General features: G+C 39.8%; 1 protein-coding gene across 1 annotated transcript; it reads left to right on the forward strand.

The window, feature by feature from the left end:
• The first annotated feature begins 10,499 nt into the window (after positions 1 to 10,499).
• On the forward strand, positions 10,500 to 12,949 carry smco4 (single-pass membrane protein with coiled-coil domains 4). The gene is made up of 2 exons (XM_032590787.1): positions 10,500 to 10,721; positions 11,912 to 12,949. The coding sequence occupies exon 2, from the start codon at positions 11,951 to 11,953 to the stop codon at positions 12,128 to 12,130; it is 180 nt and encodes a 59-aa protein (XP_032446678.1). The 5' UTR covers positions 10,500 to 10,721; positions 11,912 to 11,950; the 3' UTR covers positions 12,131 to 12,949.
• Positions 12,950 to 13,518: the final 569 nt, after the last annotated feature.

Genomic DNA, 13,518 nt, shown 5'->3' on the forward strand with positions numbered 1-13,518 from the left:
AATAACGCTTGTTGACGTTATTCTCAACAAGTGATAACAAAACACATTTGAACAGTCGAATATATCAATAAAAAGTTACTTTTTAGCAGCCCCCAATGAAGTGTGTACTCAAAGAACCAGAACTTATTTATTTATTTATTTATTTATTTATTTATTTATTTATTTACTTAGCGACAGACACCGTTTGCTCTGTAACTATAGTAAAATTTTCATGATGGCCATTTTTTAAATTGTTTTATTATTTGTCAAAAAACAAATACGCATTTAATTAAATGTAACAGTCTTAATGGAAATTCCTCCTGCAATTCGGCTAATTAAAGACGTAATTACACATTCAACTGTCACTCAAAAAATGATTATGAATGGCTGTGACTTTATGGGAAAAAAAATGTAACAAAAAATTCAGAAGGAATACTCTGGTGTTATTTGACCAATGTTTGTCGTACAGTAGGGAAAGAAACAAAAATAATAATTAAAAAAATAAAAATAATTAAAAGAATGAATGGTATAAAAAAAGGATTTATATATAAAAATAGGTAACACAAATATAATAAAAGATAATGAGAAAGTTGAAATATTAGCAAGAACATTTAGTAAAATTCATGGTTCCAATATTAGTAAAGAGAAAAGAAAAGCGGAAATATAAAACTTAAATACAAAGATTTGTCGCAGAGTGACGAAGAAACAATTTGTCAAATGTAGAGTTTACAAAAGAGTAGAAATGGTAGGAATGCCTTTAGATTTGAGAAGGACAAAATTAAATAAGTTATTGGTTAAATGTATAAATCAATAAGCGGGGTCGTCCAACATGGGGAATTTTAAATCCATGCAGGGAAAAATAAAATAAAGAAATGAGAAGTTTTGGATGAATAATTCAATTCAAAAATACTTTACTGACCCCAAAGGGAAATTAAATGTTGTTGTAACTCAGTAACTCAGATTCTTCAGAGTTATTGTATATAATGATGGCTGTTGGCAGGAAAGATCTCTTGTAGCAGTCTGTATTACAGCAAACTTGAAGACACCTCTGACTGAATACACTTTGTTTACCCAAGACTCAAAGAGGATGGTCAGGGTTGTTCATTTTTCTTGGTTTTAAGAAAGAAATGAGTCAAACTATATTACTATAGTTCTATATTCAGTGCAACTATATGTAAACTATTATCGTCAATATATTCACATCTATATAGATGCATCAAAAACGATTGAAAAAACAGTAGCAGAATTTAATTTAAAAGTAGGGAAACGAATCACAGATGGATTATCAGTGTATATAGGAGAGATATTGGCAATATTATTAGCTTTACAATAGATAGAAGACATAAAACCATTAAAAGCAATAATTTGTTCATATTCAAACTCTGCATTAAGTATAAAATATAATCAATCAGATAATAGGGCAGACATTTTATTAGAAATATTACATACATTATTTAGAATGCAAAAGATGGGTTTAACAGAAAGATTCTTGTGGATACAAACACACGTTGGGGTTAAAGGGAATGAGATTGCAGATAAAATGGCAAAGAGGGCTATTCAAAATCTTATTAGTTTTATAGTAAAAACAAGTAAATCTGAGGGTATGGTTAAACAAAAACCGATGAAAGAATGAAGAAAAAACAAGAAGATTTGACAAGATTCAAAAGATAGTAGGAGAAAGAAGAATTGGAAGATGAAATAGAAAGGAGGAAAAAGTGATGGCAAGAGTGAGATTTGGACATATGGGATTTAATTTGTAAATGTGATCACTGTGAAAAATATGAAACAATAGAGCATGTTATACTAGCATGTCATAACTAGAAAATTTCGGAAGAAATTTAGCCGGGGCCTGCCAAGGCGCGCCCGTCGGGTCTGGGCCCGGCGTTGTCACGCTACAAATCGGCATCGACGCTAAAGAACGCCGCAACGTAATCAGTGGCATGCGGAGAACCGCAAGAACGTTAAGTAAGGCGGACGTGCACCATTCAGTATTATAAAGTAAGTATATCAGCTAAAATCAGCAGAAACGCTAATGTTAGCGTCATTGCTTTCATCAGTATGTGGGAAATCACTAGGATATTTTCTGTAATTGATTTACTCCATTCAGTATACTAAACATTGCTAAAAAGTAAAATAAATAGCTAATAGCTTATTGAAGCTAAAATGCTAACGCTAATGAACCTTGCATTGAACTGTTTAGTAACAGTTCAATGCTCATAAACTGCAGGAAGGCAGTTCATTAGCATTTACCTAATGATTGTCACAAATATAAATTTTCAATAACGCACACACACAACATATCACAGTTTAAAAATATATATTGACCTTATGTTAAAGATTTCTACAAACTTTTTACAGGTAAAGTTTACAATGAACCAAAATTACAACATTTAAAGAATACCATAAATTTAAGAATCTAATGTCTCTGCAATAAAAAGAAATTGCTATCTTTTTTATTTTTAAACAACACCTCATATTGTTAAATAACTGATTTTATGTATTCAAGTTTTAAATATTACATTTGAGTTTGCATGGATGTAAAATTACTGCTCAGTTTAAAAATATGCTCAGTATTTTTAAACTGCTCAGCTAAACTTCGCTCTTTAGCTCGTTAGCTTGTCGATGTTTCAGTTTTATTCGCTGGGAAAATTATTCTTTGTCTGCTTTGAAGATAAGCAGACAAATAATAAAAAAACAAGTTTTGATATTAACTCTCAACTTCATTCACAAAACCTTTTCGTTATTTATTACACAACGAACATGCATTTCACATAAGAACAAAACAATGAGGTGACGTTGCCTGTCCTTGAACACAAAGCTGATCCCTCTTCACCCTGTCACCAACTCACACACATCCTCATTGTGTTGTGTTCTGTAAATAAACAAAACACATGCAAAATCAATAAACTATATGCATATTCCAGTATACTGAGTTTTGGTTTTACATTCATTCTATTTAAATGTAGTTTGTTTGTGCTTACCAATGTTTTCTGGCCGGATGTCAGGCACCGTTTTCCCCTGGTCAGTTCGTCGATGTCCGGTTTTAGTTCTATTCTGTGGCAATCCGCAAAACGGCGTGTGGGTTTTCGTCAGTAATGCGCGATCTGGTCTTGGTCTTGTTTAAAGTCATTATTGAAAACATCTGTTCGCACAGATAGGTGCTTCCAAACGTGGACAAAACACAGGAGCTGCATGGAGTCGAAGCTGTGGCATCAAATCAGGGGGCAGTAGACGGTAAAAGTCCTCGATTGAAACATCACGGGACTTCGCTCTTTAGCTTCTTAGCTTGTCGATGTTTCAGTTTTATTCGCTGGGAAAATTAATAATCAGCTTGAGGTGACTCTGCTGCACTCTAGTGGCGAGAAGCCGTAATGTTGGTTGGTAAGAATCGGAAGGCATTATGGGATATGTAGTTTGTAGTCAATTCGTGCTCAAAACCTATTTTAAGTCAATCAATGGGGCTGTAAAACGGTGGTAGGGGGGAGAGGGCCACATAAAATGACGTAGCGGGCCACATGTGGCCCGCGGGCCTTGACTTTGACACATGTGCAATAGAGGATCTATCTGCTGCTCATGCAAAACAGTCTATTTTAATCCCATGTGTAATAGTCATTGGGTTAAATCAGTTATATAATGCTGAAAACGCAAGTAGTTGATGTAAAAATATTCAAGGCTTTTATTTTGAAATTTTTGTTAAGCTTCATTTCAAAGTTCCGAACGAATCCCATGTGTAACAGTGCTTTGCATGAAAAAGTCAAATAAAGCCAAAAAGAGCAATTACATGATGTAAAAATATTCAAGGCTTTTATTTTGAAATTTTCAGTATGCTTCATTTCAAAGGGCCAAACTAATACCATGTGTAACAGTGCTTTGGATGAAAAAGTCAAATAAAGCCAAAAAGAGCAATTACATGATGTAAAAATATTCAAGGCTTTTATTTTGAAATTTTCAGTATGCTTCATTTCAAAGGGCCAAACTAATACCATGTGTAACAATTGCTGGGTTAAATCAGTTATATAAAGCTCAAAAGAGCAATTTTCTGATGTAAAAATATTCAAGGCTTTTATTTTGAAATTTTTGTTAAGCTTCATTTCAAAGGGCCAAACTAATACCATGTGTAACAGTGCTTTGGATGAAAAAGTCAAATAAAGCCAAAAACAGCAATTACATGATGTAAAAATATTCAAGGCTTTTATTGTGAAATTTTTGTTAAGCTTCATTTTAAAGTTCAAAACTAATCCCATCTGTAACAGTTACTGAGTTAAATCAGTTATATACAGCCCATAGCAGCAATTAGTTCTAAAGGCCAGTTCAGTCCTGATCTGTTTCAACTGAGGATAGATAGAACTACAGCGATGCGTATTTGTAGTCCAAATCAGCAGCCAATAGCCTCTTGAGTTCCGTTGCTATGTTAAATAAGTTTCACACCAAGGTGTGAAGTGTTAGTGAAAGAGCCTGAGAGCCTCAGAAAATCCTGTCGCATGACTTTGCTCTGAAGCACCGTGACAGAAAACCGTACGGTCTAGATAAATTTCGAAAACATTTTACCGGAGCAGACAGGCGTATCAATGTCAGGACCGATTTTGATACTAATCGTGCGATATTTGTGGCCGTGATGGCGATTTCAAAAATGATTTGGGTGGAAAAAGTTGTCTTGATCTCTCACTCTAATCAGCAAGAGAAGCACTCTAACTTTAGGAAAAATGAGAAACTTTGGGTCGCTTAGAGGCAAATTGTGGACAAACCGTAACTGGTATCGACGAGCCGTCTTCACTTTGGAAGAGATCACAGACGTATCTACAAAATGAAATTTGAATGGCATTTCTAGGTGAATTTGTGACGACACAGAAAATCCTCAAAAATAGGGTATTTCCAGGATTTTTCCCATTGACTTATAATGGGTTTTTTTTCGCAGTTTTTTGCGAATTATGTCGCCACGTTAAGCCCAAATCCCACCAAAAATAATAGCTCCAATGGCGTGAATTTTCTGCACGTTTTGATACCTCATTTGTAGGTGTGCACCCAGCGGTATGAGCCGCATTAACGGTTACGGAAGAAAAATAAAGAATAAAGAGACACCTTGTTGGGTGTAGAGTAATAGGTTCCTGCCATTGCTTTGCATGGCAGGCCCCAACTATGAAAAAGAGAGAAGATATGTGAGGAGAGAGTTTGAAAATATTAAGGAAAAGGTTAGTTTAGTATTGAAGAAGAACTTAGTAGTAAGCATATACAAGTTATTATTCGATTTTTAAATAAAACTGAATTGTTTCATAAAAGTTGACCATATATAGATAGATAGATAGATAGATAGATAGATAGATAATTCTCCATACCAGTAGGTGGCAGTAATGCTACTTCACGTTTTTTGCCAACCGCCAATAAAAAGCAATAAGAAAAAGAAGAAACAGAAAAAGAAAAAGAAGAAGAAAACGACGAAATCCAACGCTATGTCTGATATATAGACAGAGCACAAGTAAATAAATAAAATGTAGTGGCAATATTTTTTTTATATAGAAAAAGCATATGATATGACGTGGGTTGAGGGATTATTAATTAAATTATACACGTTGGGCATTAAAGGAAAGATATTCAAATGGATTAAAGACTTTTTAACAAATTGAAAAATACAAGTTAGAATTGGTGAAGTGATCTCAGGAAAATATATAGTAGAAAATGGAACTCCACAAGGGAGTATTATAAGTCTGTTACTGTTCTCAATTATGATAAACGATGCATTTAAAGATATTGGAAAAGAAATGGGATGTTCACTTTTTGCAGATGATGGAGCTGCTTGGAAAAGAGGGGAAAATGTAGATTTCCTTGTAAAGAAATTACAAGAGGTTATTATTGAAATAGAAAAATGGGCGTTGCACTGGGGATTTAAGTTTTCAGTTGAAAAAACAAAAGTAATGATATTTAATCAGAAATGAATAAACAATAAAATGAAATGAAAATTATATATGTCATGAAGCGGTGTGGTGTTGGTGGTGAGGCAGGCGCAGCGGACCCAGGTCAGATGAAAATGATGATTTTTAATTATAAATAAGTCCAGAAACACGGCAGCTCGCACAGAGACACACCGACGACGAACAGACTAGACATTGACGAGGACCCGACGAGGAACAAAGAACACAGGTGGAGTTAAATACACGGGAGGGTAATCACAGAGACGAGACACACCTGGGAACAATCAAGGGGAGGACAGGACAACGAAGAGACTTACGGACACAGAAACTCTAAATAAACACAGAAAAACACAGATCCTGACAGTACCCCCCCCTCAAGGGCGGCTACCAGACGCCCACAAAACAAAAACACAACAAGGGCGGGCGGAGGGGCGCTGGACGGGGGGCCAGAGTCCAAAATAACACAAAACAACCCACCGTTGTGGGCGGAAACACCGGGAGGGCCAAGAGTCCAAAAACAACAAAAAACTACCCACAGGGTGGGCGGAAGCAAAGGAGGCGGGAACCACGGAGGTGGTCTGGCGGTCGTCCGCGGCGGCGGGAACCACGGAGGCGGTCCGGCGGTCGTCCGCGGCGGCGGGAACCACAGAGGCGGTCCGGCGGCCGTCCGCGGCGCTGGAGGCGGGAACCACAGAGGCGGTCCGGCGGCCGTCCGCGGCGCTGGAGGCGGGAACCACGGAGGCGGTCCGGCGGCCGTCCGCGGCGCTGGAGGCGGGAACCACGGAGGCGGTCCGGCGGCTGTCCGCGGCGCTGGAGGCGGGAACCCCGGAGGCGGGACCCCAGGAGGCGGTCCAGCGGCCGTCCGCGGCCCTGGAGGTGGCGATGATGAGCCCCGGGGGCCGCCCACAGACGGCAATGACGAGCCCCCCGAGGTAGGGTCTCTGGTGGAGCACAGGGGGTCTCGGTCGGAGCACAAGGGGTCTCGGTCGGAACGGTGGGGGTCTGAGTCTCGGGTGGAACGCTGGGGGTCTCGGTCTCGGGTGGAACGCAGAAGGTCAGGGTCTCGGGTGGAACGCAGAGGGTCTCGGTCTCGGGTGGAACGCAGAGGGTCTCGGTCTCGGGTGGAACGCAGAGGGTCTCGGTCGGAACGCAGAGGGTCTTGGTCTCCGGTGGAACGCAGAGAGTCTCTGGAGGAACGCAGGGAGTCAGAGTCGGAACGCAGGGAGTCTCTGGAGGAACGCAGGGAGTCTGAGTCGGAACGCAGGGAGTCTCTGGAGGAACGCAGGGAGTCTCGGGTGGAACGCAGGGAGTCTCGGTCTCGGGTGGAACGCAGGGAGTCTCGGTCTCGGGTGGAACGCAGGGAGTCTCGGTAGGAACGCAGGGAGTCTCTGGAGGAACGCAGGGAGTCTGGGTCTTGGAAGGAACGCTGGGAGTCTCGGAAGGAACGCTGGGAGTCTGAGTCTCGGAAGGAACACTGGGAGTCTCGGAAGGTGCGCCGGCTGGAACGCCGGCTGATTCGGCCTCGGGTGCGCCGGCGTTGATACGGCCTCGGGTGCGCCGGCTGGAGGCGAGCTGGAGCGGAGCCTCGGGGCCGGCTGCGGAGGCGAGCCGGAGCGAAGCCTGGGAACCGGCTGCGGGGGCGAGCCGGAGCGAAGCCTGGGAAACGGCTGCGGGGGCGAGCCGCAGCGAAGCCTGGGAAACGGCTGCGGGGGCGAGCCGCAGCGAAGCCTGGGAACCGGCTGCGGGGGCGAGCCGCAGCGAAGCCTGGGAACCGGTTGCGGGGGCGAGCCGCAGCGAAGCCTTGGCAACGGCTGCGGGGGCGAGCCGCAGCGAAGCCTTGGCAACGGCTGCGGGGGCGAGCCGCAGCGAAGCCTTGGAAACGGCTGCGGGGGCGAGCCGCAGCGAAGCCTTGGAACCGGCTGCGGAGGTGACAGCTCCGGTAGGCGACGAGGGGCCGGGTCCACCGGCGGCTCACGTCGCTGTCTCCGGGCTGACCGTGGAGGTGGCGGATCCGGAAGGCGACGAGGGGCCGGGTCTGCCGGCGGCTCACGTCGCCGTCTCCGGGCTGACCGCGGAGGGGGCTGCTCCGGAAAGCGACGAGGGACCGGGTCCACCGGCGGCTCACGTCGCTGTCTCCGGGTAGACAGCGGAGGAAGTGTTCCCGGAAAGCGATGAGGGGCCGAGTCTACCGGCGGCTCACGTCGCTGTCTCCCCGGGCGTAGGTAACGGCGGGGGCGGCATCCGGGGGGCTCTGGGGTGGTGACTGGTAGGGTCTGGCGTTGGCTAATCGCCAGGGTGTAGTCGGAGTCCAACCCCATCTCCTCCAGCAGCAGCGGAGATGGCAGGATCTCTACGTCCTTGTAGAGATCCCGCTGAGCCAACTCCAACTGCTGCTGGAACCATGCCTCTTGGTCGTGCTGGGTCATGAGCTGCTTTCTCACCACTCGGTCCTGGTCGGGTCCTTCTGTCATGAAGCGGTGTGGTGTTGGTGGTGAGGCAGGCGCAGCGGACCCAGGTCAGATGAAAATGATGATTTTTAATTATAAATAAGTCCAGAAACACGGCAGCTCGCACAGAGACACACCGACGACGAACAGACTAGACATTGACGAGGACCCGACGAGGAACAAAGAACACAGGTGGAGTTAAATACACGGGAGGGTAATCACAGAGACGAGACACACCTGGGAACAATCAAGGGGAGGACAGGACAACGAAGAGACTTACGGACACAGAAACTCTAAATAAACACAGAAAAACACAGATCCTGACAATATAACCTAGAATTTGAGCAAGTAAAGTGTATAAAATTTTTAGGAGTATGGTTTGATGAAAAACTAAAATGGAATATACATATTCAAAATGTTGCTGATAAATGTAAGAAAATCTTAAATATTTTGAGATGCTTGGCTGGCAGTGACCGGGGAGCAGATAGGCAATCAGTAAAACAGATTTACACTGGAATGATAAGATCTAACATAGACTTTGGTTGTATAGTTTACGGTTCAGCAGCTAAAACACATCTGGTTAAATTAGACAATATCCAACATCAGGCATTAAGATTATGTACCGGAACATTTAAAACCACACCAACAACAGCATTAGAAGTAGAAATAGCAGAAATGCTGTTAGACTTAAGAACAAAACTAGTAATAAATTATTGGTTAAATTTACAAGGCAATAACTTTGATCATCCAACTTGGGAAATTTTAAATCCTTGTTGGGAAAAAGAAAAGAAAGAAATGAGGAGTTTTTGGATGGACAATTGAAAAGAAAATAAAAGAATTTAAAATGACTGATTTAGAAATTACTCAAACAACACCAATATCAATTATGCCACCATGGATTCTACCAGAAGCAACAGTAGATATGTCAATAATGGAGATAAATCTTACATCGTAGATAGTTATTCAGTACAGTTACATGTAAACAATTATTATCAATATATTCAAATTTATACAGATGCATCAAAAATAACTGGAAATATAGGAATAGCTTTTGTAGTACCAGAATTCAATATAAAAATAGGAAAACGAATCACAGATGTATTATCAGTATACACAGGAGAAATGTTGGCAATATTATTAGCTTTACAATGGGTAGAAGACATAAAACCATTAAAAACAGTCATTTGTTCAAATTCAAGCTTTGCATTATTAAGTTTAAAATATAGTCAATCAGATAGTAGGATGAACATTTTATTAGAACTATTTCATACATTATTGAGAATACAAAATATGGGTTTAATAGTTATATTTGTGTGGGTTCCAGCACATATTGGAGTAGAAGGAAACGAGAGGACAGATAAAATGGCAAAGAGGGCAATTCAGAATCCTATTAGTTTTACAGTTAAAACAAGTAAAGCTGAGGGAAAGAGTTTGTTGTTAAATATTGTTATTATTAAGTATTGTTAAATAAAAACGAATGGAAAAATGGCAAAAAATGGTGGGATGAAGAAAAAACAGGAAGACGGTTTTATAAAATTCAGTAGATAGTAGGAGAAAGAAGAAATGGAAGACAAAATAGAAAAGAGGAAAGAGTGATAACAAGGTTAAGATTTGGGGAGACAGGACTTAATTATACACTTTTTAAAATTCAAAAGCATACTACTGGCAAATGTGATTACTGTGGAAAATATGAAACAATAGAACATGTTATATTAGAATGTCATAAATATAAAAGAGAGAGAAGATATATGAGGAGAGAGTTTGAATGTATTATGGAAAAAGTTAATTTACTAGATATTTTGAGGAAGAATTTGGGGAGTAAACATATCCAAATAGTTATTCGATTTAAAAAAAACCCCAAAAACTATTTCATAGAATTTGATTATAGTAGATGTGTTTGTGAACATGTGTATGATATAGATGGGTAGAATACAAAGTTATGTATAAGTTTGTATATTTGTGCGTGTGTGTGTGTGTGTACATGTATATATATATTTACTGTATATGTATAGGTAGGATTTATTTCTTTATTTTATTTTTTTTAATTTTTTGTAGAATTTATATATATATGTGTGTAAAAATAGATAGATCATCACGAACCACACTCCATACCAGTAAGTGGCGGTAATGCTACTAAAAGTTTGTTGCCAACCGCCAGTAAATCCAAGAAGAAGAATAAGAAGAAGAAAACGACGAAGAAAAAGAAGAAGAAAGAAAAAGACATAATCAAATAACATGAAATAAAACCATTCATCGTTTTAGTACAGGCATTACTTCCTCTGTCTCTTATCTTGTGTAAGTGGGAGTATTTGCATTTAGAAAACACATTCGCGTCAAACCTGCCGAGCCGTCAGCACAACCAGGAGTGTTGAAGACCACATTTGTTAAGGTTAGTATGTAACTATCATTTCTGACGACGCTAGTTCGTTATTGTTAACCTCCACCACTATAAGCTTATAATTCCGTTTCTGTTTTATATCATGTTATCAACAGATTAAAGGACAACTTACATTCTGTACAATTTAACAAACGTTCACATTTCTTAAAGTTTTCCTCCTTCAGTTTGCCAACAGTTCTGTGGAAATAAGCCAGAGTACAAAACGAATAGCCACATACTGGGATGTTACAAAGTAGCTGCGCTTTTCAGATTTCTTAAGCGTTTCTTTTGTCACGCGTAAATGTTTCAGATCAGGAGTATTAATAATAATGATAATTATCTCTGTCTGATATTAAGCTAAGCTTCAATTGTGTTGAAATTGATCTTAGCATCAAAGAAAACCCCAGTAAATACAAATGATAGTAAATCCTGAGCAAACTCTGAATTGCCACATTTAGAAGATTGAGCTAAGTTTAACTTGCCACAACAAGAACATATGACTGCCACAACTGTAGGAGCTTAAAAGATATCAAAAGGCAAAGACTAAATGAGACTAACGTTGACGTTTGATTGTGTGTCACAATGCAACTGAGCTTAAAGGTAAAGCTTTCAAAAGAAAAGGTAGGGGCTTAACTATAAACACGTTTTTAATATAAATACATTCATGTAACCTTTCAAATGAAAATAACCATGTTTATTAATAAAAAAACAATAATGATGTAAATAGTAACATGTACCCACTGAGTAATTGTGCTCAGAACTTTGCAGAAATCTAAGAATCTAATGTTTCCGATCTCTGAAGTCTATTTCTATACAAGCTAAACAAGTAAAAGTAAAAATTACAGTGCAGTAATGCTACCTTTTCTATGCCTTTTCTACACCTTCAGTACTTCAGTATAAACTACACCTTCAGTATAAACTACACCTTCAGTATAAACTACTAAGTTTTCTTTTGGGGAAAAAACTTTTTTTTTTTTCTTTTATTTTTTTACCAAAAAACTTTTTCAAGTAAATTTAACCAGTACTACCCACCTCTGAACACCGGCAACAACAAAGTTAGTAGCTATTCTTGCTTACAAGCCTAACGTGATATATTAGCATGGATTAAACAGTCATCCATCAGCAAGTTAATCTTGGAAAAATGTTTATGTGAAGCTGATGGTTATGTCTCTGTGATGTTATCATAAGTTTGTTGTTGTCAGGTGTGAGAACAGTGAAGACAAGAGGGTCGTTGGGACATCATGAGGCAGCTTAAAGGCAAACCTAAGAAAGAGACATCAAAGGACAAGAAGGAGCGGAAACAGGCCATGCAGGAAGCCCGACAGCAGGTGGCCACAGTGGTGGTGCCTACACTCACTGTGGTGGTTCTACTCATCGTTGTGTTCGTCTATGTGGCAACCAGGCCTGGTGCTATGGAATGAACATCATTGTTTCTTCAGCAATATTACAATGGATAAAACCAAGGACTCCCTCCATGATGAGAGAGCATTTCCACCATTTGTCTTAATGAAAGCGTCCAAAGAATCCCTGTCCAGGATTTAAGCAGCTGAAAGAAGAACATGTCGTGCCTTTAAAGATGAATAAGGTCAACATTGACTGAAACCCGTCGTTTAGATATTGAATTGTCTTTATGTCCTGGAATATAACTCAACACGCTTTATACCAAAGAATGTCTGTACACATATAATGTCTGTCTACACAGATGATGTCTAAGAATGACTATAGATTGTGCCTTTGAGATACTGAAAATGCATTTAATGAATGATCCCACTCTGGTTGTTTGAATGTTGGTAGGCCCAGCTAATTTCTTACCAGTCCGGATTGATGAAATCCAGTTTTTACACTTCACATTTTCAGCTTAACATATAAAACTAAATCTACATTTTGTAAATCAATTATTACAATTGTGTAGTTTTATTACGATGCCTTAGCTGATGTCAGACTGCTGCACTTAACATCAGTAATTGTTAAAAAGCAAGCATTTCATACAAACTCTGAACTCCAGCAGACCTTCTATGGAGTTTAAAGAAACAATCATGTAGGAGGTATTTGGTGCTGTAGATGTGGATTGCAGTCAAAAACACTAAGTCAAGTTGCTGGAAATAATTTGAGGGACGAGAATCTTCCGATTTTCAACACAACGAAGTGTTATATTGCTAAAAGACTCTTCTAAACCGATGCAATTCTAACTAATGGAGTATCTATTTTTGCAATAAAATAAAGAGAACCATGCAATTGAACCAGTCTTATGAGTTTGTATTCTTGTTAAACTAGCAGAAAGCAAAATAAAGACTGACCACATAGTTACAACAGTATAATAAAAACTTTTCACACCTAGAGCAGCCTCCCAAAAGCTGGAAATGATTTGAATCCAAGGTCACATGTGTACCATCATTTTCATAGCATTTTCTCTCCTGACCATTAAATTGGGTTTTAAAATCAGTGGCTGCAAAGACAAAGTGTAGTTAGATTATAGAACACTTTTAAGTGAAACTATATTTTAAAATGAATCATTTGGATTAAGTGGCTTTTCCATTCTGCATAAGACCAACCTGCTTTCTTCCCCTGATGTCATGATTCTTCCATCCTCACAGCTGGGTGACATAAACTTTGTGCTAAGTATGTCTAAAAAAATACAGCAGTCAAACCACATATAAAAAAAGTACATTTTAATTTAAATTATATTTTGTAACAGCTCCTGCTTGGATGCTGCATCTTAGTGTGTGTCAGGGAGAATGGCAGGAAAGGAAGGAACAGAAAGGAGCCTGATCAGCGCTGTCCCACTGTTATTGATCACATTATATGCTGC

Source organism: Xiphophorus hellerii, chromosome 18 (assembly GCF_003331165.1).
Source record: "Xiphophorus hellerii strain 12219 chromosome 18, Xiphophorus_hellerii-4.1, whole genome shotgun sequence".
Classification (NCBI taxonomy): Eukaryota; Metazoa; Chordata; class Actinopteri; order Cyprinodontiformes; family Poeciliidae; genus Xiphophorus; species Xiphophorus hellerii.